Source organism: Salvelinus fontinalis, unplaced genomic scaffold, assembly GCF_029448725.1.
Source record: "Salvelinus fontinalis isolate EN_2023a unplaced genomic scaffold, ASM2944872v1 scaffold_0212, whole genome shotgun sequence".
Taxonomy (NCBI): domain Eukaryota; kingdom Metazoa; phylum Chordata; class Actinopteri; order Salmoniformes; family Salmonidae; genus Salvelinus; species Salvelinus fontinalis.
In genome coordinates, this window is record NW_026600421.1 from 154,969 (window position 1) to 181,738 (window position 26,770).

The following is a 26,770-nucleotide window of genomic DNA, read 5'->3' on the forward strand; positions in this document are numbered from 1 at the left end:
AAACAGAATAACAAGCCGCACAAAAGTCGACAGGCCAACTGGGTTTAAATAACACACTAACCTAAACACAAAACAGGTGCAACCAATTAGACAAAACTAAATGAAAACAGAAAAGGGGATCGGTGGCAGCTAGTAGACCGGAGACGACGACCGCCGAGCGCCGCCCGAACGGGAAGAGGCACCATCCTCGGCGGGATTCGTAACAACTGTTCCTAGGCAGTCATTGAAAATAAGAATATGTTCTTAACTGACTCTCCTAGTTAAATAAAGGTCATAAATAAACTTTCGACCGTGGGCCCTGGTCAAAATGAGTGCACTGTATAAGGACTAGCACGGCGTTTTGAACGAAGGGGTATTTGAAGTTTTAACGTGTTGTAATCCATTTCAGAAGTACTGACGTCCTGCCAGACAATAGGACTGATTCAGCTGTCACAATGTACTGGAACTGGGGTCTGGAATCTGTTTAAAATCATGTATTCTTTAGTGAACCCTTCTAGAAGCCTCCATGAAAAGGCAAAGGACGACTGGGCACTTTGATTTAACCTGATGTCTGCCTCCTGTGTCCCAATCACATGATATTTTATATCCACCTGAAAACCGTTGACGGACTGAACACATTTACCTTGATGTATTTGCCCCCCCCCCCCCCCCCCCCCCCCTCCCCACCCCTGTTTTACCCTTGTTCCAATCCCCTCGTTCCCCCTCCCCACCACTGTTTTACCCTTGTTCCAATCCCCTCGTTCCCCCCCTCACCCCTGTTTTACCCTTGTTCCAATCCCCTCGTCCCCCCCCCTCACCCCTGTTTTACCCTTGTTCCAATCCCCTCGTCCCCCCCCTCACCCCCCTCACCCCTGTTCTACCCTTGTTCCAATCCCCTCGTTCCCCCTCCTTATCCCCTGTGGTGCTTCTCTCTGTTTGTGACCAGTCAAGGTGCAGAGAAGCACGCGGACCCTTCCCTGGGAGTCCTCTTCAGCCAACAACAACAGCAACTTCCTCCCCTACCAACACTATAACACCTACCATCCTGACCAGTCCCAGAGACACCAGGCCTCCAAGCACCACAAAACCTCTCCCAACAACCCCCGTAATGTTCCTTATTCTCCTCTTCCCTAGTCCTCTTCTTTCTCTGGTCTTCTATGTCTTTCTCCTCCGAGTCCTGCTCCTGTTTGTTCCTCTCCCTCCTCATCCTACTCCTCTCCTTCTTCCTCCTCCTCCTCTCCCTCCTCCTCTCTTCTCCCTCCTCCTCTTCCACCTCCTCTTCCTCCTCCTCCTCCCCCTCCTCCTCCTCCTCCACTCCCTCTTCCTCCTCCTCCTCCACCTCGTCCTCCTCCTCCTCCTCTCCATCCTCCATCCTCCTCTCCCTCTTCCTACTCTCCATCCTCCTCTTCCTCCTCTTCCTCCTCCTCTCCCTCCTCCTCCTCTCCCTCCACCTCTCCCTCCTTTTCTTCCACCTCATCTTCCTCCTCTTCCTCCTCCTCCTTCTTCTCCTGCTCCTTCATCTTTGATCCTTTCATCTATTTATTTCTGTTGAGCTCAGATTTGTTTTGGGTTGAAGTGATATTTTCTTTCTCTCATCTGGTTTCCTGGGCTGAAGGAAAATAGAGCGGAACTAAAGTCCTCTTCTGGCTCTCTCCATCTCTCTCTCCGGTGTTCTCCATCTCTCTCTTTCTCTGGCTCTCTCCATCGCTCTCTTCGGTATTCTCCATCGCTCTTTCTGCAATTCTCCATCGCTCTCGCCGGTATTCTCCATCGCTCACTCCGGTTCTCTCCATCTCTCTCTTTCTCTGGCTTTCTCCGGCTCTCTCCATCTTTCTCTCTCGCTCTTGCTCTCCATCTCTCTCTCTGGTTCTCTCCATCTCTCCCCCTCCATCTCTCTCTCTGGTTCTCTCCATCTCTCCCCCTCCATCTCTCTCTCTCTGGTTCTCTCCATCTCTCCATTGTCCCTGAAAGCCACTGAGCTGAGTGTTGTATGTATTACCTCATCTAGGGCATTAAAGCAAGGTGCACAGTGCTGATACAGTCCTGTCAGTCCACTTGGCCAGGGAGGGATGCTGGATTGTGGAGGCACCAGAAAGGTCTCTGTAACCACTAACCATTCAGCGATGTACTACAACATGAATGACATCAGTCCTTATAAAACCTCAGAGGGAGAGAGAGAGAGAAACATATATAGAGACAGAGGGAGAGAGAAACATAGAGAGAGAGACAGAGGGAGAGAGAGAGAGAGAGAGAGAGAGAGAGAGAGAGAGAGAGAGAGAGAGAGAGAAGAGAGAGAGAGAGAGAGGGACAGAGAGAGAGAGAGACATATAGAGACAGAGACAGACATTGAGAGAGAGAGACATATAGAGACAGAGACAGACAGAGAGAGAGACAGAGAGATACTCATGTTAGTACAATGTAAACATGGCTAGCCTTTTAACTGCCCCAAGTAACCTGTCTCCGGTTCTCACACACACACACACACACACACACACACACACACACACACACACACACACACACACACACACACACACACACACACACACACACACACACACACACACACACACACACACACACACACACACACACACACACACACACACACACACACACACCTCCGACACACACACACACAGTGGATGGAGCTGTCTAGGGTTGGTGGGTCTTTGTGCGTGACGACCCAGGTGTCTCGAGGGTTTCCTGAGACAGCTTGTCAATGTTAATGAATAGCACCACCTCAACCACTAATACTATGTTCTAATTGGCCCAGTCTGCTACACACACCAGGTAGATTACAGTAGATTAGATATCTCTCTCTCTCTCTCTCTCTCTCTCTCTCTCTCTCTCTCTCTCTCTCTCTCTCTCTCTCTCTCTCTCTCTCTCTCTCTCTCTCTCTCTCTCTCTCTCAATTCAATTCAATTCAATTCAATTCAATTCAATTCAATTCAATTCAATTCAATTCAAGGGGCTTTATTGGCATGGGAAACATGTGTTAACATTGCCAAAGCAAATGAGGTAGACAATACACAAAAGTGAAACAAACAAAACGAATTAACAGTAAACATTACACATACAGAAGTTTCAAAACAATAAAGACATTACGAGTGTCATATTAAATATATACAGTGTTGTAACAATGTACAAATTGTTAAAGCACACAAGTTAAAATAAGTAAGCATAAATATGGGTTGTATTCACAATGGTGTTTGTTTTTCACTGGTTGCCCTTTTCTTGTGGCAACAGGTCACAAATCTTGCTGCTGTGATGGCACACTGTGGAATTTCACCCAGTAGATATGGGAGTTTATCAAAATTGGATTTGTTTTCGAATTCTTTGTGGATCTGTGTGATCTGAGGGAAATATGTGTCTCTAATATGGTCATACATTGGGCAGGAGGTTAGGAAGTGCAGCTTGGTTTCCACCTCATGTTGTGGGCAGTGTGCACATAGCCTGTCTTCTCTTGAGAGCCATGTCTGCCTACGGCGGCCTTTCTCAATAGCAAGGCTATGCTCACTGAGTCTGTACATAGTCAAAGCTTTCCTTAAGTTTGGGTCAGTCACAGGGGTCAGGTATTCTGCCACTGTGTACTCTCTGTTTAGGGCTAAATAGCATTCTAGTTTGCTCTGTTTTTTTGTTAATTCTTTCCAATGTGTCAAGTAATTATCTTTTTGTTTTCTCGTGATTTGGTTGGGTCTAATTGTGCTGTTGTCCTGGGGCTTTGTGGGGTGTGTTTGTGTTTGTGAACAGAGCCCTAGGACCCTCTCTCTCTCTCTCTCTCTCTCTCTATATATATATATATATATATATATATTTATATATAAATATATATATATATATAAGGATAACTGGACAGATCAACATTATATTTAAAGTAAACTGTTCTCTATTCATAAATAATTGAGGCCTTTAACCAGCCAGGCCAATGCTGCATCCTCCATGATTATGCCACTTGTTCCTGGTGCTATTGATCCAGCCTGTCATCTCCTAGTCTACTGCATCTCAAGGACAACTCAGCAGAGAGGTGGAGCGAGGGAGAGATGTCTTCTAGACTCCACTCAGAGCTTGACAGGATGCGTCCTACTGCATCTCAAGGACAAGTCAGCAGAGAGGTGGAGTGAGAGAGAGATGTCTCCTAGTCTCCTGCATCTCAAGGACAAGTCAGCAGAGAGGTGGAGCGAGAGAGAGATGTCTTCTAGACCCCACTCAGAGCTTGACAGGATGCGCCCTACTGCATCTCAAGGACAAGTCAGCAGAGAGGTGGAGCGAGAGAGAGATGTCTCCTAGTCTACTGCATCTCAAGGACAAGTCAGCAGAGAGGTGGAGCGAGAGAGAGATGTCTCCTAGTCTACTGCATTTCAAGGACAAGTCAGCAGAGAGGTGGAGCGAGAGAGAGATGTCTTCTAGTCTACTACATCTCAAGGACAAGTCAGCAGAGAGGTGGAGCGAGAGAGAGATGTCTCCTAGTCTACTGCATCTCAAGGACAAGTCAGCAGAGAGGTGGAGCGAGAGAGAGATGTCTCCTAGTCTACTGCATCTCAAGGACAAGTCAGCAGAGAGGTGGAGCGAGAGAGAGATGTCTCCTAGTCTACTGCATTTCAAGGACAAGTCAGCAGAGAGGTGGAGCGAGGGAGAGATGTCTTCTAGACTCCACTCAGAGCTTGACAGGCTGCATCCTACTGCATCTCAAGGACAAGTCAGCAGAGAGGTGGAGCGAGGGAGAGATGTCTTCTAGACTCCACTCAGAGCTTGACAGGCTGCATCCTCCTGCATCCTACACTATGCTCTTAACAGTACTTTTGACCAGAACCCTGTGGGGGAAGAGAGTGAATAGAGGAGGTAGTCACGACAGCTCCATTCTCCTGATTGATGTCAATTACCCATAATACACCACAAACCCATCAATGGCTTTCAAATCATTTGGTGTTTTTCTCCTTTTTCGTTTCTGGCTTTTTTTTTCACTCTAGACTTAATTTGTTCTGCCATCGAAGGGAGGTCAGAGTTAATTTGTTCTGCCATCGATGGGAGGTCAGAGTTAATTTGTTCTGCCATTGATGGGAGGTCAGAGTTCATTTGTTCTGCCATCGACGGGAGGTCAGAGTTCATTTGTGGGTCCAAATGTTTTACAGAGCCTGTTTGAGTTGATATTGAAAACATGTGGGTTTTATTCCATACATGTCAGAGTTACACGGCCAGTATACTTGAATTAGAATTATATTTTAATTGTAGTCAAATGTCATCAATATGTCAGAGCACTATAGAGTAGGTTATTATACTGTGATAGAGTAGGTTATTATACTGTAATAGAATAGGTTATTATACTGTAATAGAGTAGGTTATTATACTGTAATAGAGTAGGGTATTATACTGTAATAGATTATTATACTGTAATAGAGCAGGTTATTATACTGTAATAGATTATTATACTGTAATAGAGCAGGTTATTATACTGTAATAGAGTAGGTTATTATACTGTAATAGAGTAGGTTATTATACTGTAATAGAGCAGGTTATTATACTGTAATAGAGTAGGGTATTATACTGTAATAGAGTAGGTTATTATACTGTAATAGAGCAGGTTATTATACTGTAATAGAGCAGGTTATTATACTGTAATAGAGTAGGGTATTATACTGTAATAGAGTAGGTTATTATACTGTAATAGATTATTATACTGTAATAGAGTAGGTTATTATACTGTAATAGAGTAGGGTATTATACTGTAATAGATTATTATACTGTAATAGATTATTATACTGTAATAGAGTAGGTTATTATACTGTAATAGAGTAGGTTATTATACTGTAATAGAGCAGGTTATTATACTGTAATAGAGTAGGTTATTATACTGTAATAGAGTAGGTTATTATACTGTAATAGAGTAGGGTATTATACTGTAATAGAGTAGGTTATTATACTGTAATAGAGTAGGGTATTATACTGTAATAGAGTAGGTTATTATACTGTAATAGAGTAGGTTATTATACTGTAATAGAGTAGGGTATTATACTGTAATAGAGTAGGTTATTATACTGTAATAGATTATTATACTGTAATAGAGTAGGGTATTATACTGTAATAGAGTAGGTTATCCTCTACTGCCTCAGAAACCCGGATCCGGGAGCACCCCCCACCCCCCACACACTGTTTAGCATAGCTAGCATAGCTTCACAAGTAGATAGTAGCATCTAAATATCATTAAATCACAAGTCCAAGACACCAGATGAAAGATACAGATCTTGTGAATAAAGCCACCATTTCAGATTTTTTAAATGTTTTACAGGGAAGACACAATATGTAAAGATGTAAATCTATTAGCTAAAAACACATTAGCATAATCCACCATCTTTTATTTGTCCACCAACACCAGTAGCTATCACCAATTCGGCTAAACTAAGATATTTATAGCCCCTAACCAAGAAAAAAACTCATCAGATGACAGTCTGATAACATATTTATGGTATGGGATAGGTTTTGTTAGAAAAATGTGCATATTTCAGGTAGCTGACATAGTTTACAATTGCACCCACCGTCACAAATGGACTAGAATAATTACAATGAGCAACGTGTTTACCTAACTACTAATCATCAAACATTTCGTAAAAATACACAGCATACACTAATCGAAAGACACAGATCCTGTGAATACAGACAATATTTCAGATTTTCTAAGTGTCTTACAGCGAAAACACAATAAATCGTTATATTAGCATAGCACATAGCACATAGCAGCCCAGCATTGATTCTAGCCAAAGTGAGCGATAAAAGTCAACATCGCCAAAATATATTAATTTTTTCACTAACCTTCTCAGAATTCTTCCGATGACACTCCTGTAACATCATTTTACAATATACATATACAGTTTGTTCGAAAAGGTGCATATTTAGCCATACAAAACCGTGGTTACACAATAAAAATACTAGGAAATCAAGCCTCAATATGTCTGACGTCATCTATCAGAGTGATCTAGTTTAATTGAAAGCTAATCATATACTTGACTAAAAAATACAGGGTTTACAGGAATCGAAAGACAAATTAGTTCTTAATGCAACCGCTTATTTACATTTTTAAAATTATCCTTACTTTTCAATACAGGGTTCGCCAAGTGAAGCTATACCAAACAAAATGGCGAAATATGCGTTTAAAATATTTCGACAGAAACACGATTTATCATATTAAATATTGCTTACTTTGAGCTGTTCTTCCATCAGATTCTTGGGCAATGTATCCTTTCTATGTTATAAACGTCTTTTGGTCGATAGATGTCCTCTGTCCTTCGAAATGTCCACCACCAACGACCGACACCCCAAAACGTGTCCAAAGTTTCAGAGTGCACAACAAATAAATTCCTCAAAATCGCACTAAACGGATATAAATTGCTATAAAACGGTTCAAATTAACTACATTATGATGTTTTTAACACCTATAACGAGTAAAAACATGACCGGAGAAATATTGCTGGTTAGAAAACGATTTGGAACGAGGCAGGTCCGATGTCCTTCACGCTTCAGGCGCACGACGAGAAAGGGCGGTCTCTATACATTTTGGTCTTTTATAATGGCTGTGAATGTCCCATCGATTCCATTGAAAACGTGATGACGTACAGACACCCAGAGGAAGACGTAGGCAGTGTCGGTTTCTTCATAGCATTCACTGTCGCCTTAAAAACAGACCCCAGATCAGAGGTAAAAATTTCTGAAATCTGAACCCTGTCATGAAAAGTGCTGTAGAAATTGTTCTGTACCACTCAGAGACAAAATTTCAACTTCTATAGAAACTAGAAGGTGTTTTCTATCCAATAATAACAATAATATGCATATTGTACGATCAAGAATTTAGCACGAGGCAGTTTAATTTGGAGACACAAATATGCTAATGCGGAACAGCACCCCCTATAGTTCCAAGAAGTTATTATACTGTAATAGATTATTATACTGTAATATAGTAGGTTATTATACTGTAATAGAGTAGGGTATTATACTGTAATAGATTATTATACTGTAATAGAGTAGGTTATTATACTGTAATAGAGTAGGTTATTATACTGTAATAGAGTAGGTTATTATACTGTAATAGAGTAGGGTATTATACTGTAATAGAGTAGGTTATTATACTGTAATAGAGTAGGGTATTATACTGTAATAGAGTAGGGTATTATACTGTAATAGAGTAGGGTATTATACTGTAATAGAGTAGGTTATTATACTGTAATAGAGTAGGTTATTATACTGTAATAGAGTAGGTTATTATACTGTAATAGAGTAGGTTATTATACTGTAATAGATTATTATACTGTAATAGAGCAGGTTATTATACTGTAATAGAGTAGGTTATTGTACTGTAATAGAGTAGGTTATTGTACTGTAATATAGTAGGTTATTATACTGTAATAGAGTAGGTTATTATACTGTAATAGGTTATTATACTGTAATATAGTAGGTTATTATACTGTAATAGAGTAGGTTATTATACTGTAATAGAGTAGGGTATTATACTGTAATAGAGTAGGGTATTATACTGTAATAGAGTAGGTTATTATACTGTAATAGAGTAGGTTATTGTACTGTAATAGAGTAGGGTATTATACTGTAATAGAGTAGGTTATTATACTGTAATAGATTATTATAATGTAATAGAGTAGGTTATTATACTGTAATAGATTATTATACTGTAATAGAGTAGGGTATTATACTGTAATAGAGTAGGTTATTATACTGTAATAGATTATTATACTGTAATAGAGTAGGTTATTATACTGTAATAGAGTAGGGTATTATACTGTAATAGAGTAGGTTATTATACTGTAATAGAGTAGGGTATTATACTGTAATAGAGTAGGTTATTATACTGTAATAGAGTAGGTTATTATACTGTAATAGATTATTATACTGTAATAGGTTATTATACTGTAATAGAGTAGGTTATTATACTGTAATAGATTATTATACTGTAATAGATTATTATACTGTAATAGATTATTATACTGTAATAGGTTATTATACTGTAATAGAGTAGGTTATTATACTGTAATAGATTATTATACTGTAATAGATTATTATACTGTAATAGAGTAGGTTATTATACTGTAATAGGTTATTATACTGTAATAGATTATTATACTGTAATAGAGTAGGTTATTATACTGTAATAGAGTAGGGTATTATACTGTAATAGATTATTATACTGTAATAGATTATTATACTGTAATAGATTATTATACTGTAATAGAGTAGGTTATTATACTGTACTAGAGTAGGTTATTATACTGTAATAGATTATTATACTGTAATAGAGCAGGTTATTATACTGTAATAGAGTAGGTTATTATACTGTGATAGAGTAGGTTATTATACTGTAATAGGTTATTATACTGTAATAGAGTAGGTTATTATACTGTAATAGAGCAGGTTATTATACTGTAATAGAGCAGGTTATTATACTGTAATAGAGTAGGTTATTATACTGTAATAGAGTAGGTTATTATACTGTAATAGAGCAGGTTATTATACTGTAATAGAGTAGGTTATTATACTGTAATAGAGTAGGTTATTATACTGTAATATAGTAGGGTATTATACTGTAATAGATTATTATACTGTACTAGAGTAGGTTATTATACTGTAATAGATTATTATACTGTAATAGAGTAGGTTATTATACTGTAATAGAGTAGGGTATTATACTGTAATAGATTATTATACTGTAATAGAGTAGGTTATTATACTGTAATAGAGTAGGTTATTATACTGTAATAGAGCAGGGTATTATACTGTAATAGAGTAGGTTATTATACTGTAATAGAGTAGGTTATTATACTGTAATAGATTATTATACTGTAATAGAGTAGGTTATTATACTGTAATAGAGTAGGGTATTATACTGTAATAGATTATTATACTGTAATAGAGTAGGTTATTATACTTTAATAGAGTAGGTTATTATACTGTAATAGAGCAGGTTATTATACTGTAATAGAGTAGGTTATTATACTGTAATAGATTATTATACTGTAATAGAGCAGGTTATTATACTGTAATAGAGTAGGTTATTATACTGTAATAGAGTAGGTTATTATACTGTAATAGATTATTATACTGTAATAGAGTAGGTTATTATACTGTAATAGAGTAGGTTATTATACTGTAATAGAGCAGGTTATTATACTGTAATAGAGTAGGTTATTATACTGTAATAGAGTAGGTTATTATACTGTAATAGAGCAGGTTATTATACTGTAATAGAGTAGGTTATTATACTGTAATATAGTAGGTTATTATACTGTAATAGAGCAGGTTATTATACTGTAATAGAGTAGGTTATTATACTGTAATAGAGTAGGTTATTATACTGTAATAGAGTAGGTTATTATACTGTAATAGATTATTATACTGTAATAGAGTAGGTTATTATACTGTAATAGAGTAGGTTATTATACTGTAATAGAGTAGGTTATTGTACTGTAATAGAGTAGGTTATTATACTGTAATAGAGTAGATTATTATACTGTAATAGAGCAGGTTATTATACTGTAATAGAGTAGGTTATTATACTGTAATAGAGTAGGGTATTATACTGTAATAGATTATTATACTGTAATAGAGTAGGGTATTATACTGTAATAGAGTAGGGTATTATACTGTAATAGAGTAGGGTATTATACTGTAATAGAGTAGGTTATTATACTGTAATAGATTATTATACTGTAATAGAGTAGGTTATTATACTGTAATAGAGTAGGGTATTATACTGTAATAGATTATTATACTGTAATAGAGTAGGTTATTATACTGTAATAGAGTAGGGTATTATACTGTAATAGATTATTATACTGTAATAGAGTAGGTTATTATACTGTAATAGAGTAGGTTATTATACTGTAATAGAGTAGGGTATTATACTGTAATAGAGTAGGTTATTATACTGTAATAGAGTAGGTTATTATACTGTAATAGAGTAGGGTATTATACTGTAATAGAGTAGGTTATTATACTGTAATAGAGTAGGTTATTATACTGTAATAGAGTAGGGTATTATACTGTAATAGATTATTATACTGTAATAGAGTAGGTTATTATACTGTAATAGAGTAGGGTATTATACTGTAATAGATTATTATACTGTAATAGAGCAGGTTATTGTACTGTAATAGAGTAGGTTATTATACTGTAATAGAGTAGGTTATTATACTGTAATAGAGTAGGTTATTATACTGTAATAGAGTAGGTTATTATACTGTAATAGAGTAGGTTATTATACTGTAATAGAGTAGGTTATTATACTGTAATAGAGTAGGTTATTATACTGTAATAGATTATTATACTGTAATAGAGCAGGTTATTATACTGTAATAGAGTAGGTTATTATACTGTAATAGAGTAGGTTATTATACTGTAATAGAGTAGGTTATTATACTGTAATAGATTATTATACTGTAATAGAGTAGGTTATTATACTGTAATAGAGTAGGTTATTATACTGTAATAGATTATTATACTGTAATAGAGTAGGTTATTATACTGTAATAGAGTAGGTTATTATACTGTAATAGAGTAGGTTATTATACTGTAATAGAGTAGGTTATTATACTGTAATAGATTATTATACTGTAATAGAGTAGGTTATTATACTGTAATAGAGTAGGTTATTATACTGTAATAGAGCAGGTATTATACTGTAATAGAGTAGGTTATTATACTGTAATAGAGTAGGTTATTATACTGTAATAGATTATTATACTGTAATAGAGTAGGTTATTATACTGTAATAGAGTAGGTTATTATACTGTAATAGATTATTATACTGTAATAGAGTAGGGTATTATACTGTAATAGAGTAGGTTATTATACTGTAATAGAGTAGGTTATTATACTGTAATAGAGCAGGTATTATACTGTAATAGAGTAGGTTATTATACTGTAATAGAGTAGGTTATTATACTGTAATAGATTATTATACTGTAATAGAGTAGGTTATTATACTGTAATAGAGTAGGTTATTATACTGTAATAGAGTAGGTTATTATACTGTAATAGATTATTATACTGTAATAGAGTAGGTTATTATACTGTAATAGAGTAGGTTATTATACTGTAATAGATTATTATACTGTAATAGAGTAGGTTATTATACTGTAATAGAGTAGGTTATTATACTGTAATAGAGTAGGTTATTATACTGTAATAGAGTAGGTTATTATACTGTAATAGAGTAGGTTATTATACTGTAATAGAGTAGGTTATTATACTGTAATAGAGTAGGTTATTATACTGTAATAGATTATTATACTGTAATAGAGTAGGGTATTATACTGTAATAGAGTAGGTTATTATACTGTAATAGAGTAGGTTATTGTACTGTAATAGAGTAGGTTATTGTACTGTAATAGAGTAGGGTATTATACTGTAATAGAGTAGGTTATTATACTGTAATAGGTTATTATACTGTAATATAGTAGGTTATTATACTGTAATAGAGTAGGGTATTATACTGTAATAGAGTAGGTTATTATACTGTAATAGAGTAGGTTATTGTACTGTAATAGAGTAGGTTATTATACTGTAATAGAGTAGGTTATTATACTGTAATAGAGTAGGTTATTATTCTGTAATAGGAATGGCTACTCATCACCTTGAGAAGGAACCACTCTGAAACCCTGTCTCCTGTCTCCTCTCCTGTCCCCTTTCTCCTGTCTCCTGTCCCCTGGCCCCTGTCCCCTGTCCCGTGTCCCCTTTCCCCTGTCTCCTGTCCCATGTCTCCTCTCCTGTCTCCTGTCCCCTGTCTCCTGTCTCCTCTCCTGTCTCCTGTCTCCTGTCCCCTATCCCCTGTCTCCTCTCCTGTCAGCCTGAGACAATTAGTTGGAATTTATTAGCCTTAGTCTTGATGTTATTTCTTAATTAACAGATGGATTACAGGACTTAGACACACACACACACACACACACACACACACACACACACACACACACACACACACACACACACACACACACACACACACACACACATACATACATACATACATACATACATACACACACACACGCACACAGGGCTTAGAGACTGGTTGTCTGTGATGGTCTCATTAACGGGTGCTGAAGGATACACAGGCTTTGTCTCAGGCTTAGAGTAGTTAGTCTAAGAGATGACCGGGGTATTGTTGCTCTCTCACACACACAGTTGGTTAGTTGATGAGGTTTCTGTATTGGGGGTTACAGTATGTTAGTTGATGAGGTTTCTGTATTGGGGGTTCCAGTATGTTAGTTGATGAGGTTTCTGTATTGGGGGTTACAGTATGTTAGTTGATGAGGTTTCTGTATTGGGGGTTACAGTATGTTAGTTGATGAGGTTTCTGTATTGGGGGTTACAGTATGTTAGTTGATGAGGTTTCTGTATTGGGGGTTACAGTATGTTAGTTGATGAGGTTTCTGTATTGGGGGTTACAGTATGTTAGTTGATGAGGTTTCTGTATTGGGGGTTACAGTATGTTAGGGTGATGAGGTTTCTGTATTGGGGGTTACAGTATGTTAGTTGATGAGGTTTCTGTATTGGGGGTTACAGTATGTTAGTTGATGAGGTTTCTGTATTGGAGGCGACAGTATGTTAGTTGATGAGGTTTCTGTATTGGGGGTTACAGTATGTTAGTTGATGAGGTTTCTGTATTGGGGGTTACAGTATGTTAGTTGATGAGGTTTCTGTATTGGGGGTTACAGTATGTTAGTTGATGAGGTTTCTGTATTGGGGAAACAGTATGTTAGGTGATGAGGTTTCTGTATTGGGGGTTACAGTATGTTAGTTGATGAGGTTTCTGTATTGGGGGTTACAGTATGTTAGTTGATGAGGTTTCTGTATTGGGGGTTACAGTATGTTAGTTGATGAGGTTTCTGTATTGGGGGTTACAGTATGTTATTTGATGAGGTTTCTGTATTGGGGGTTCCAGTATGTTAGTTGATGAGGTTTCTGTATTGGGGGTTACAGTATGTTAGTTGATGAGGTTTCTGTATTGGGGGTTACAGTATGTTAGTTGATGAGGTTTCTGTATTGGGGGTTACAGTATGTTAGTTGATGAGGTTTCTGTATTGGGGGTTACAGTATGTTAGGGTGATGAGGTTTCTGTATTGGGGTTACAGTATGTTAGTTGATGAGGTTTCTGTATTGGGGGTTACAGTATGTTAGTTGATGAGGTTTCTGTATTGGGGGTTACAGTATGTTAGTTGATGAGGTTTCTGTATTGGGGGTTACAGTATGTTAGTTGATGAGGTTTCTGTATTGGGGGTTACAGTATGTTATTTGATGAGGTTTCTGTATTGGGGGTTCCAGTATGTTAGTTGATGAGGTTTCTGTATTGGGGGTTACAGTATGTTAGTTGATGAGGTTTCTGTATTGGGGGTTACAGTATGTTATTTGATGAGGTTTCTGTATTGGGGGTTACAGTATGTTAGTTGATGAGGTTTCTGTATTGGGGGTTACAGTATGTTAGTTGATGAGGTTTCTGTATTGGGGGTTACAGTATGTTAGGTGATGAGGTTTCTGTATTGGGGGTTACAGTATGTTAGTTGATGAGGTTTCTGTATTGGGGGTTACAGTATGTTAGTTGATGAGGTTTCTGTATTGGGGGTTACAGTATGTTAGGGTGATGAGGTTTCTGTATTGGGGGTTACAGTATGTTAGTTGATGAGGTTTCTGTATTGGGGGTTACAGTATGTTAGTTGATGAGGTTTCTGTATTGGGGGTTACAGTATGTTAGTTGATGAGGTTTCTGTATTGGGGGTTACAGTATGTTAGTTGATGAGGTTTCTGTATTGAGGGTTCCAGTATGTTAGTTGATGAGGTTTCTGTATTGGGGGTTACAGTATGTTAGTTGATGAGGTTTCTGTATTGGGGGTTACAGTATGTTAGTTGATGAGGTTTCTGTATTGGGGGTTACAGTATGTTAGTTGATGAGGTTTCTGTATTGGGGGTTACAGTATGTTAGTTGATGAGGTTTCTGTATTGGGGGTTACAGTATGTTAGTTGATGAGGTTTCTGTATTGGGGGTTACAGTATGTTAGTTGATGAGGTTTCTGTATTGGGGGTTACAGTATGTTAGTTGATGAGGTTTCTGTATTGGGGGTTACAGTATGTTAGGGTGATGAGGTTTCTGTATTGGGGGTTACAGTATGTTAGGGTGATGAGGTTTCTGTATTGGGGGTTACAGTATGTTAGGGTGATGAGGTTTCTGTATTGGGGGTTACAGTATGTTAGGGTGATGAGGTTTCTGTATTGGGGGTTACAGTATGTTAGTTGATGAGGTTTCTGTATTGGGGGTTACAGTATGTTAGTTGATGAGGTTTCTGTATTGGGGGTTACAGTATGTTAGGGTGATGAGGTTTCTGTATTGGGGGTTACAGTATGTTAGGGTGATGAGGTTTCTGTATTGGGGGTTACAGTATGTTAGGGTGATGAGGTTTCTGTATTGGGGGTTACAGTATGTTAGGGTGATGAGGTTTCTGTATTGGGGGTTACAGTATGTTAGTTGATGAGGTTTCTGTATTGGGGGTTACAGTATGTTAGTTGATGAGGTTTCTGTATTGGGGGTTACAGTATGTTAGGGTGATGAGGTTTCTGTATTGGGGGTTACAGTATGTTAGGGTGATGAGGTTTCTGTATTGGGGGTTACAGTATGTTAGGGTGATGAGGTTTCTGTATTGGGGGTTACAGTATGTTAGTTGATGAGGTTTCTGTATTGGGGGTTACAGTATGTTAGGGTGATGAGGTTTCTGTATTGGGGGTTACAGTATGTTAGGTGATGAGGTTTCTGTATTGGGGGTTACAGTATGTTAGGGTGATGAGGTTTCTGTATTGGGGGTTACAGTATGTTAGGTGATGAGGTTTCTGTATTGGAGGCGACAGTATGTTAGTTGTGGTTAGTTTACCTTTTGCTCTCCAATGATGCCCATCTCTTCATGTTATTCACTTGTTTCTCTTCTCCATCCCTCTCTCGTATATATCCCTCTCTCTTATCTATCCTTCTCTCTTCTCTATCCCTCTCTCTTCTCCACCCCTCTCTCTTCTCCATCCCTCTCTCTTCTCCATCCCTCTCTCGTATATATCCCTCTCTCTTATCCATCCCTCTCTCTTCTCCATCCCTCTCTCTTCTCCATCCCTCTCTCTTCTCCATCCTTCTCTCTTCTCTATCCCTCTCTCTTCTCCACCCCTCTCTCTTCTCCATCCCTCTCTCTTCTCCATCCCTCTCTTTTCTCCATCCCTCTCTCTACTCCATCCCTCTCTCTTCTCATCCCTCTCTCTTCTCCATCCCTCTCTCTTATCTATCCCTCTCTCTTCTCCATCCCTCTCTCTTATATATCCCTCTCTCTTCTCCATCCCTCTCGCTTATCTATCCCTCTCTCTTCTCCACCCCTCTCTCTTCTCCATCCCTCTCTCTTCTCCATCCTTCTCTCTTCTCTATCCCTCTCTCTTCTCCACCCCTCTCTCTTCTCCATCCCTCTCTCTTCTCCATCCCTCTCTCTTCTCCATCCCTCTCTCTACTCCATCCCTCTCTCTTCTCATCCCTCTCTCTTCTCCATCCCTCTCTCTTATCTATCCCTCTCTCTTCTCCATCCCTCTCTCTTATCTATCCCTCTCTCTTCTCCACCCCTCTCTCTTCTACATCCCTCTCTCTTCTCCATCCCTCTCTCTTCTCCATCCCTCTCTCTTATCTATCACTCTCTCTTCTCCATCCCTCTCTCTTATCTATCACTCTCTCTTCTCCATCCCTCTCTCTTCTCCATCCCTCTCGCTTATCTATCCCTCTCTCTTCTCCACCCCTCTCTCTTATCTTTCCCTCTCTCTTCTCAATCCCTCTCTCTTCTACATCCTTCTCTATTCTCCATCCCTCTCTCTTCTCCACCTCTCTCTCGTATATACCCCTCTCTCTTATCTATCCCCCTCTCTTCTCCATCCATCTCTCTTCTCCGTCCCTCTCTCTTATCTGTCCCTCTCTCTTATCTACCCCTCTCTCTTCTCCACCCCTCTCTCTTCTACATCCCTCTCTCTTCTCCATCCCTCTCTCTTCTCCACCCCTCTCTCTTATCTATCCCTCTCTCTTCTCCATCCCTCTCTCTTCTCCATCCCTCTCTCTTATATATCCCTCTCTCTTATATATCCCTCTCTCTTCTCCATCCCTCTCTCGTATATATCCCTCTCTCTTCTCCATCCCTCTCTCGTATATATCCCTCTCTCTTCTCCATCCCTCTCTCGTATATATCCCTCTCTCTTCTCATCCATCTCTCTTCTCCACCCCTCTCTCTTCTCCATCCCTGTCGCTTATCTATCCCTCTCTCTTCTCCACCCCTCTCTCTTCTCCATCCCTCTCTCTTCTCATCCATCTCTCTTATCCATCCCTCTCTCTTATCTATCCATCTCTCTTCTCCATCCCTCTCTCTTCTCTCTCCCTCTCTCTTCTCCACCCCTCTCTCGTATCTATCACTCTCTCTTCTCCATCCCTCTCTCTTCTCCACCCCTCTCTCGTATCTATCCCTCTCTCTTCTCCATCCCTCTCTCTTCTACATCCCTCTCTCTACTCCATCCCTCTCTTCTCATCCCTCTCTCTTCTCCATCTCTCTCTCTTCTCCATCCCTCTCTTCTCATCCCTCTCTCTTCTCCATCTCTCTCTTCTCCATCCCTCTCTCTTCTCCATCCCTCTCTCTTCTCCATCCCTCTCTCTTCTCCGTCCCTCTCTCTTATATATCCCTCTCTCTTCATCCCTCTCTCTTATCCATCCATCTCTCTTATCCATCCATCTCTCTTCTCTATCCCTCTCTTATCTTTCCCTCTCTCTTCTCTCTCCCTCTCTCTTCTCCATCCATCTCTCTTATCTATCCTTCTCTCTTCTCTATCCATCTCTCTTCTCCATCCCTCTCTCTTCTCCATCCCTCTCTCTTCTCCATCCCTCTCTCTACTCCATCCCTCTCTCTTCTCCATCCCTCTCTTTTCTCCATCCCTCTCTCTTCTCCATCCCTCTCTCTACTCCATCCCTCTCTCTTCTCATCCCTCTCTCTTCTCCATCCCTCTCTCTTCTCCATCCCTCTCTCTACTCCATCCCTCTCTCTTCTCCATCCCTCTCTTTTCTCCATCCCTCTCTCTTCTCCATCCCTCTCTCTACTCCATCCCTCTCTCTTCTCAATCCCTCTCTCTTCTCCATCCCTCTCTCTACTCCATCCCTCTCTCTTCTCCATCCCTCTCTTTTCTCCATCCCTCTCTCTTATCTATCCCTCTCTCTTCTCCACCCCTCTCTCGTATCTATCCCTCTCTCTTCTCCATCCCTCTCTCTTATCTATCCCTCTCTCTTCTCTCTCCCTCTCTCTTCTCCATCCATCTCTCCTATCTATCCTTCTCTCTTCTCTATCCATCTCTCTTCTCCATCCTTCTCTCTTCTCTATCCCTCTCTCTTCTCATCCCTCTCTCTTCTCCATCCCTCTCTCTTCTCCACCCCTCTCTCTACTCCATCCCTCTCTCTACTCCATCCCTCTCTCTTCTCCACCCCTCTCTCTACTCCATCCCTCTCTCTTCTACATCCCTCTCTCTTCTCCATCCCTCTCTCTTCTCCACCCCTCTCTCTTCTCCATCCCTCTCTCTTCTCCATCCCTCTCTCTTATCTATCCCTCTCTCTTCTCCACCCCTCTCTCTTCTCCATCCCTCTCTCTTCTACATCCCTCTCTATTCTCCATCCCTCTCTCTTATCTACCCCTCTCTCTTATCTACCCCTCTCTCTTATCTACCCCTCTCTCTTATATATCCCTCTCTCTTCTCCACCCCTCTCTCTTCTACATCCCTCTCTCTTCTCCATCCCTCTCTCTTCTTCATCCCTCTCTCTTCTCATCCATCTCTCTTCTCTACCCCTCTCTCTTATATATCCCTCTCTCTTATCTATCCCTCTCTCTTCTCCACCCCTCTCTCTTCTACATCCCTCTCTCTTCTCCATCCCTCTCTCTTATATATCCCTCTCTCTTATCTATCCCTCTCTCTTCTACATCCCTCTCTCTTCTCCATCCCTCTCTCTTCTCCATCCCTCTCTCTTCTCATCCATCTCTCTTATCTACCCCTCTCTCTTATCTATCCCTCTCTCTTCTACATCCCTCTCTCTTCTCCATCCCTCTCTCTTCTCCATCCCTCTCTCTTCTCCATCCCTCTCTCTTATCTATCCCTCTCTCTTATATATCCCTCTCTCTTCTACATCCCTCTCTCTTCTCCATCCCTCTCTCTTCTCCATCCCTCTCTCTTATCTATCCCTCTCTCTTATCTATCCCTCTCTCTTATCTATCCCTCTCTCTTCTACATCCCTCTCTCTTCTCCATCCCTCTCTCTTCTCATCCATCTCTCTTATCTACCCCTCTCTCTTATATATCCCTCTCTCTTATCTATCCCTCTCTCTTCTCCACCCCTCTCTCTTCTACATCCCTCTCTCTTCTCCATCCCTCTCTCTTCTCCACCCCTCTCTCTTCTCCATCCCTCTCTCTTCTCATCCATCTCTCTTATCCATCCCTCTCTCTTATCTATCCATCTCTCTTCTCCATCCCTCTCTCTTCTCTCTCCCTCTCTCTTCTCCACCCCTCTCTCGTATCTATCACTCTCTCTTCTCCATCCCTCTCTCTTCTCCACCCCTCTCTCGTATCTATCCCTCTCTCTTCTCCATCCCTCTCTCTTCTCCATCCCTCTCTCTACTCCATCCCTCTCTTCTCATCCCTCTCTCTTCTCCATCTCTCTCTCTTCTCCATCCCTCTCTTCTCATCCCTCTCTCTTCTCCATCTCTCTCTCTTCTCCATCCCTCTCTCTTCTCCATCCCTCTCTCTTCTCCATCCCTCTCTCTTCTCCGTCCCTCTCTCTTATATATCCCTCTCTCTTCTCCATCCCTCTCTCTTATCCATCCATCTCTCTTATCCATCCATCTCTCTTCTCTATCCCTCTCTTATCTTTCCCTCTCTCTTCTCTCTCCCTCTCTCTTCTCCATCCATCTCTCTTATCTATCCTTCTCTCTTCTCTATCCATCTCTCTTCTCCATCCCTCTCTCTTCTCCATCCCTCTCTCTTCTCCATCCCTCTCTCTACTCCATCCCTCTCTCTTCTCCATCCCTCTCTTTTCTCCATCCCTCTCTCTTCTCCATCCCTCTCTCTTCTCCACCCCTCTCTCTTATCTATCCCTCTCTCTTCTCCATCCCCTTCTCTTCTCCAACCCTCTCTCATATCTATCCCTCTCTCTTCTCCATCCCTCTCTCTTCTCCACCCCTCTCTCGTATCTATCCCTCTCTCTTCTCTCTCCCTCTCCCTCTCTCTTCTCCATCCCTCTCTCTTCTCCATCCCTCTCTCTTCTCCACCCCTCTCTCGTATCTATCCCTCTCTCTTCTCCACCCCTCTCTCGTATCTATCCCTCTCTCTTCTCCACCCCTCTCTCGTATCTTTCCCTCTCTCTTCTCCACCCCTCTCTCGTATCTATCCTTCTCTTTTCTAATCCCTCTCTCTTCTCCTCCCACAGCTCTAGGCTCATCCTTCTCTCCTACCTCAATGAGTGCGTACAGTCTGAGCTCTCTCAACATGAGCACCCTGCCCAGGAACATGTACCCCACCAGCCCCAGAGGAACCATGACCAGGAGGAAACTCAAGAAGAAGGACTTCAAGAGCTCACGTACGTTCCCTTAAAACTTCTTGCAGATCAGTGGGACGGTAACGGCCCACCTGGCCAACATCCGGTGAAATTGCAGAGCGCCAAATTCAAATTAAATTACTATAAATATGAAACTTTCATGAAATCACAAGTGCAATACATCAAAATAAAGCTTAACTTGTTGTTAATCCAGCTAAGGTGTCAGATTTCAAAAAGGCTTTACGGCGAAAGCAAACCATGCGATTATCTGAGGACAGCATCCAGCACACAAATGCATAACAAATCATTTTCAACCAGGGAGGTGCGACACAAAAGTCAGAAATAACGATATAATAAATGCCTTACCTTTGAAGATCTTCTTCTGTTGGCACTCCAATATGTCCCAGAAACATCACAAATGGTCCTTTTGTTCGATAATGTCCTTCTTTATATCCCCAAAATGTCCATTTATTTGGCGCGTTTGATTCAGAAATACACCGGTTTCAACTCGCCCAACATGCCTACAAAGTATCTAATAAGTTACTTGTAGACTTGGTCCAAACATTTCAAACAACGTTCCTACTCCTTCCTCAGGTATCCTAAAACGTAAATAATCAATACAATTTAAGACGGGATAATCTGTTTTCAGTACCCAAGAAAAATACCACGGAGCGCGCTCCTGTGTACTTGCAATAAAAGACTTCAGCCCTTCACAGTGACACGAACAATTTACAGCCGTACTTCTTCATTTCTCAAAAGAAAAACATCAACCAATTTCTAAAGACTGTTGACATCTAGTGGAAGCCATAGGAACTGCAACCAGGGCCCATATAAATCAGGATTTCCAATGAAATTAGTGGAAAACACAATGAGCTCAAAATGTTTTTCCCCTGGATGGATTGTGCTCAGGGTTTTGCCTGCCAAATCAGTTCTGTTATACTTACAGAAAATATATTTATCAGTTTTAGGTACGCCAGAGTGTTTTCTATCCAAATCTACTAATTATATGAATATCCTAGTTTCTGGGCCTGAGAAACAGACTGTTTACTTTGGGCACGCTTTTCATCCGGACGTGAAATACCGCCCCCTATCCCGAAGAAGTGTAACTCATAGTTTAACATGGAAATATCTGCTGACACTTTGTGAATGATGTAATAATATAGACTTTCCTCTGTGATTTATTTTTGGGTTATTTTCAAATGTAAAGTGATTTATCAATCAATCAATCAAGTTTATTTTATATAGCCCTTCGTACATCAGCTAATATCTCAAAGTGCTGTACAGAAACCCAGCCTAAAACCCCAAACAGCTAGTAATGCAGGTGTAGAAGCACGGTGGCTCGGAAAAACTCCCTAGAAAGGCCAAAACCTAGGAAGAAACCTTGAGAGGAACCAGGCTATGAGGGGTGGCCAGTCCTCTTCTGGCTGTGCCGGGTGGAGATTATAACAGAACTATGCCAAGATGTTCAAAAATGTTCATAAGTGACAAGCATGGTCAAATAATAATCATGAATAGTTTTCAGTTGGCTTTTCATAGCCGATCATTAAGAGTTGAAAAACAACAGGTCTGGGACAGGTGGCGGTTCCATAACCGCAGGCAGAACAGTTGAAACTGGAATAGCAGCAAGGCCAGGCGGACTGGGGACAGCAAGGAGTCACCACGCCCGGTAGTCCCGACGTATGGTCCTAGGGCTCAGGTCCTCCGAGAGAAAGAAAGAGAGAAGGAGAAAATGAGAGAGAGCCAAGATTTTCAAAATGTTCATAAATGACAAGCATGGTCAAATAATAATCAGGAATAAATCTCAGTTGGCTTTTCATAGCCGATCATTAAGAGTTGAAAACAGCAGTTCTGGGACAGGTAGGGGTTCCGTAACCGCAGGCAGAACAGTTGAAACTGGAATAGCAGCAAGGCCAGGCGGACTGGGGACAGCAAGGAGACATCATGCCCGGTAGTCCTGACGTATGGTCCTAGGGCTCAGGTTCTCAGAGAGAGAGAAAGAAAGAGAGAACGAGAGAATTAGAGAGCATACTTAAATTCACACAGGACACTGGATAAGACAGGAGAAGTACTCCAGGTATAACCAACTGACCCTAGCCCCCCGACACATAAACTACTGCAGCATAAATACTGGAGGCTGAGACAGGAGCGGTCAGGAGACACTGTGGCCCCATCCGAAGATACCCCCGGACAGGGCCAAATAGGAAGGATATTCATTTATGGTGAATATAGCAAACAATATACAGTATAGTCAACAATCTGTCTGGAAAAACCATAAAATAACTGAACAGACAGCTGGTCTGGATGAAGGACCATGAAATAACTGAACAGACAGCTGGTCTGGATGAAGGACCCTGAAATAACTGAACAGACAGCTGGTCTGGATGAAGGACCATGAAATAACTGAACAGACACCTGGTCTGGATGAAGGACCATGAAATAACTGAGCAGACACCTGGTCTGGATGAAGGACCATGAAATAACTGAGCAGACACCTGGTCTGGATGAAGGACCATGAAATAACTGAGCAGACAGCTGGCCTGGATGAAGGACCATGAAATAACTGAACAGACACCTGGTCTTGATGAAGGACCATGAAATAACTGAGCAGACAGCTGGTCTGGATGAAGGACCATGAAATGACTGAACAGACAGCTGGTCTGGATGAAGGACCGTGCTAGAGTTATAATGTGTTATTAACTGGGTCAACCAAATTCAACTGTACAGGCACCACCGATCGTTCACAATGGTTCTCTGAGTACCTCTCGTTTGGTGTGGAATGTGGAGTGTTTTTGTGTTATTGCTTTCTGTGTGTTCCAAGAGTGTTTCAATACCTCTATTCTCCTGTGGAGAGAATAGCAGTTTCCTCCTCGTCATCTATTACAGTTTCATTATCATGGACTTTTCTGGGTCTTTTGTATTTATCAGAAGTAGCTGAGGTAAACGGAGAACAGCACGCTGGTTATGGATCCCCTGTGTGTGATTCCTGCTGCGTCACTAACCCATAATTATACTTCCTAGATGCCCACACAGTTATGTCTCTCTCTCTCTCTCTCTCTCTGTCTCTCTCTCTCTCTCTCTCTCTGTCTCTCTCTCTCTCTCTCTGTCTCTCTCTCTCTCCATCTCTCTCTCTCTCCATCTCTCTCTGTTTCTCTCTCTCTCTCTTCGCTTCTATCTTCCCCTGTCCATCCTCCCTGCTGTGTGTCCACAGAGAGGCAGTAATGTAATGTCTCAGCATCCATTTTGTGCCACAGTGGGAGGTGAGGAGGTTCATACAGAGAGCTAGCTAACTGCTAACCGTTTAGCATTCCTACACTCACATACACTCTCTCGTGGCGACGGAGCGAGGGGGGAAATTACACCTCTGGCTGACCAGTAATTAGATTCTGTGAAGAAATGTCACATTGTTCACTAGACTAGCAACACACACACACCAGCTCTACCTTCATCTGGTACACACACACACACACACACACACACACACACACACACACACACACACACACACACACACACACACACACACACACACACACACACACACACACACACACACACACACACACACACACCAGCTCTACCTTCATCTGGTACACACACACACACACACACACACACACACACACACACACACACACACACACACACACACACACACACACACACACACACACACACACACACACACACACACACACACTGAGTTTATAACCCCTCCCCCTGGGTTTATAACACCTCCCCCTGGGTTTATAACCTCTCCCCCTGGGTTTATAACACCTCCCCCTGGGTTTATAACACCTCCCCCTGGGTTTATAACACCTCCCCCTGGGTTTATAACACCTCCCCTGGGTTTATAACACCTCCCCCTGGGTTTATAACACCTCCCCCTGGGTTTATAACACCTCCCCCTGGGTTTATAACACCTCCCCCTGGGTTTATAACACCTCCCCCTGGGTTTATAACACCTCCCCCTGGGTTTATAACACCTCCCCTGGGTTTATAACACCTCCCCCTGGGTTTATAAAACCTCCCCCTGGGTTTATAACACCTCCCCCTGGGATTATAACACCTCCCCCTGGGTTTATAACCCCTCCCCCTGGGTTTATAACACCCCTCCCCCTGGGATTATAACACCTCCCCCTGGGTTTATAACACCTCCCCCTGGGTTTATAACACCTCCCCCTGGGTTTATAACACCTCCCCCTGGGTTTTATAACACCCCCCCCCCCCCCCCCCCCCCCTGGGATTATAACACCTCCCCCTGGGTTTATAACACGCCCCCCCCCCTGGGATTATAACACCTCCCCCTGGGTTTATAACCCCTCCCCCTGGGTTTTATAACACCCCCCCCCCCCCCTGGGATTATAACACCTCCCCCTGGGTTTATAACACCTCCCGCTGGGTTTATAATACCTCCCCCTGGGTTTATAACACCTCCCCCTGGTTTATAACCCCTCCCCTGGGTTTATAACACCCCCCCCCCCGGGATTATAACACCTCCCCCTGGGTTTATAACCCCTCCCCCTGGGTTTATAACACCCCTCCCCTGGGATTATAACACCCCCCCCTGGGTTTATAACACCTCCCCCTGGGTTTATAGCACCTCCCCCTGGGATTATAACCCCTCCCCCTGGGTTTATAACACCTCCCCCTGGGTTTATAACCCCTCCCCCTGGGTTTATAGCACCTCCCCCTGGGTTTATAACCCCTCCCCCTGGGATTATAACACCTCCCCCTGGGTTTATAACACCTCCCCCTGGGATTATAACCCCTCCCCCTGGGTTTATAACACCTCCCCCTGGGTTTATAACAACTCCCCCTGGGTTTATAACACCTCCCCCTGGTTCTATAACACCTCCCCCTGGGTTTATAACACCTCCCCCTGGGTTTATAACACCTCCCCCTGGGTTTATAACCCCTCCCCCTGAGGTTATAACCCCTCCCCCTGAGGTTATAACCCCTCCCCCTGGGTTTATAACACCTCCCCCTGGGTTTATAGCACCTCCCCCTGGGTTTATAACACCTCCCCCTGGGTTTATAACCCCTCCCCCTGAGGTTATAACACCTCCCCCTGGTTTTATAACACTTCCCCCTGGTTCTATAACACCTCCTCCTGTGTTTTGATGTCAAGCCTATTTTGGTGATAGGGGTGTGATTGCGATTGCGGTTGCTATAGCAACCAGCGTTTCCTGGGCCAGTGGTTGATGTGGAGATTGAGGTTGAGATTGAGTTGTGTTTTCAGCGGGTTCCCGTGGCGATGAGAGAGTTCCTTCCAATCAGTTTGTAGAGATGACACGCTCGCCGTAGTGGTGTGTGTGTGTCTGACAGCAGGAGACTAGCTGTAGTGGTGTAGTGGTGTATGTGTGTGTGTCTGACAGCAGGAGACTAGCTGTAGTGGTGTAGTGGTGTATGTGTGTGTGTCTGACAGCAGGAGACTAGCTGTAGTGTTGTATGTGTGTGTGTCTGACAGCAGGAGACTAGCTGTAGTGGTGTAGTGGTGTATGTGTGTGTGTCTGACAGCAGGAGACTAGTTGTAGTGGTGTAGTGGTGTGTGTGTGTCTGACAGCAGGAGACTAGCTGTAGTGGTGTAGTGGTGTATGTGTGTGTGTCTGACAGCAGGAGACTAGCTGTAGTGGTGTAGTGGTGTATGTGTGTGTGTCTGACAGCAGGAGACTAGCTGTAGTGGTGTATGTGTGTGTGTCTGACAGCAGGAGACTAGCTGTAGTGTTGTAGTGGTGTATGTGTGTGTGTCTGACAGCAGGAGACTAGCTGTAGTGTTGTAGTGGTCTGTGTGTGTGTGTCTGACAGCAGGAGACTAGCTGTAGTGGTGTAGTGGTGTATGTGTGTGTGTCTGACAGCAGGAGACTAGTTGTAGTGTTGTAGTGGTGTATGTGTGTGTGTCTGACAGCAGGAGACTAGTTGTAGTGGTGTAGTGGTGTGTGTGTGTCTGACAGCAGGAGACTAGCTGTAGTGGTGTAGTGGTGTGTGTGTGTGTGTCTGACAGCAGGAGACTGGCTGTAGTGGTGTAGTGGTGTGTGTGTGTCTGACAGCAGGAGACTAGCTGTAGTGTTGTATGTGTGTGTGTCTGACAGCAGGAGACTGACTGTAGTGGTGTAGTGGTGTATGTGTGTGTGTCTGACAGCAGGAGACTAGTTGTAGTGTTGTAGTGGTGTATGTG

General features: G+C 41.7%; 1 protein-coding gene across 1 annotated transcript in view; it reads left to right on the forward strand.

Moving 5' to 3' along the window:
- Positions 1–434: 434 nt before the first annotated feature.
- The window catches only part of LOC129844724 (glutamate receptor-interacting protein 1-like), a 101,883-nt gene continuing 75,547 nt past the window's right edge, over positions 435–26,770 (forward strand). The window contains exons 1-3 of the mRNA XM_055912777.1: positions 435–450; positions 926–1,084; positions 20,488–20,637. Coding sequence (XP_055768752.1) covers positions 435–450; positions 926–1,084; positions 20,488–20,637 — 325 coding nt within the window. The remainder of the gene's footprint in view (positions 451–925; positions 1,085–20,487; positions 20,638–26,770) is intronic.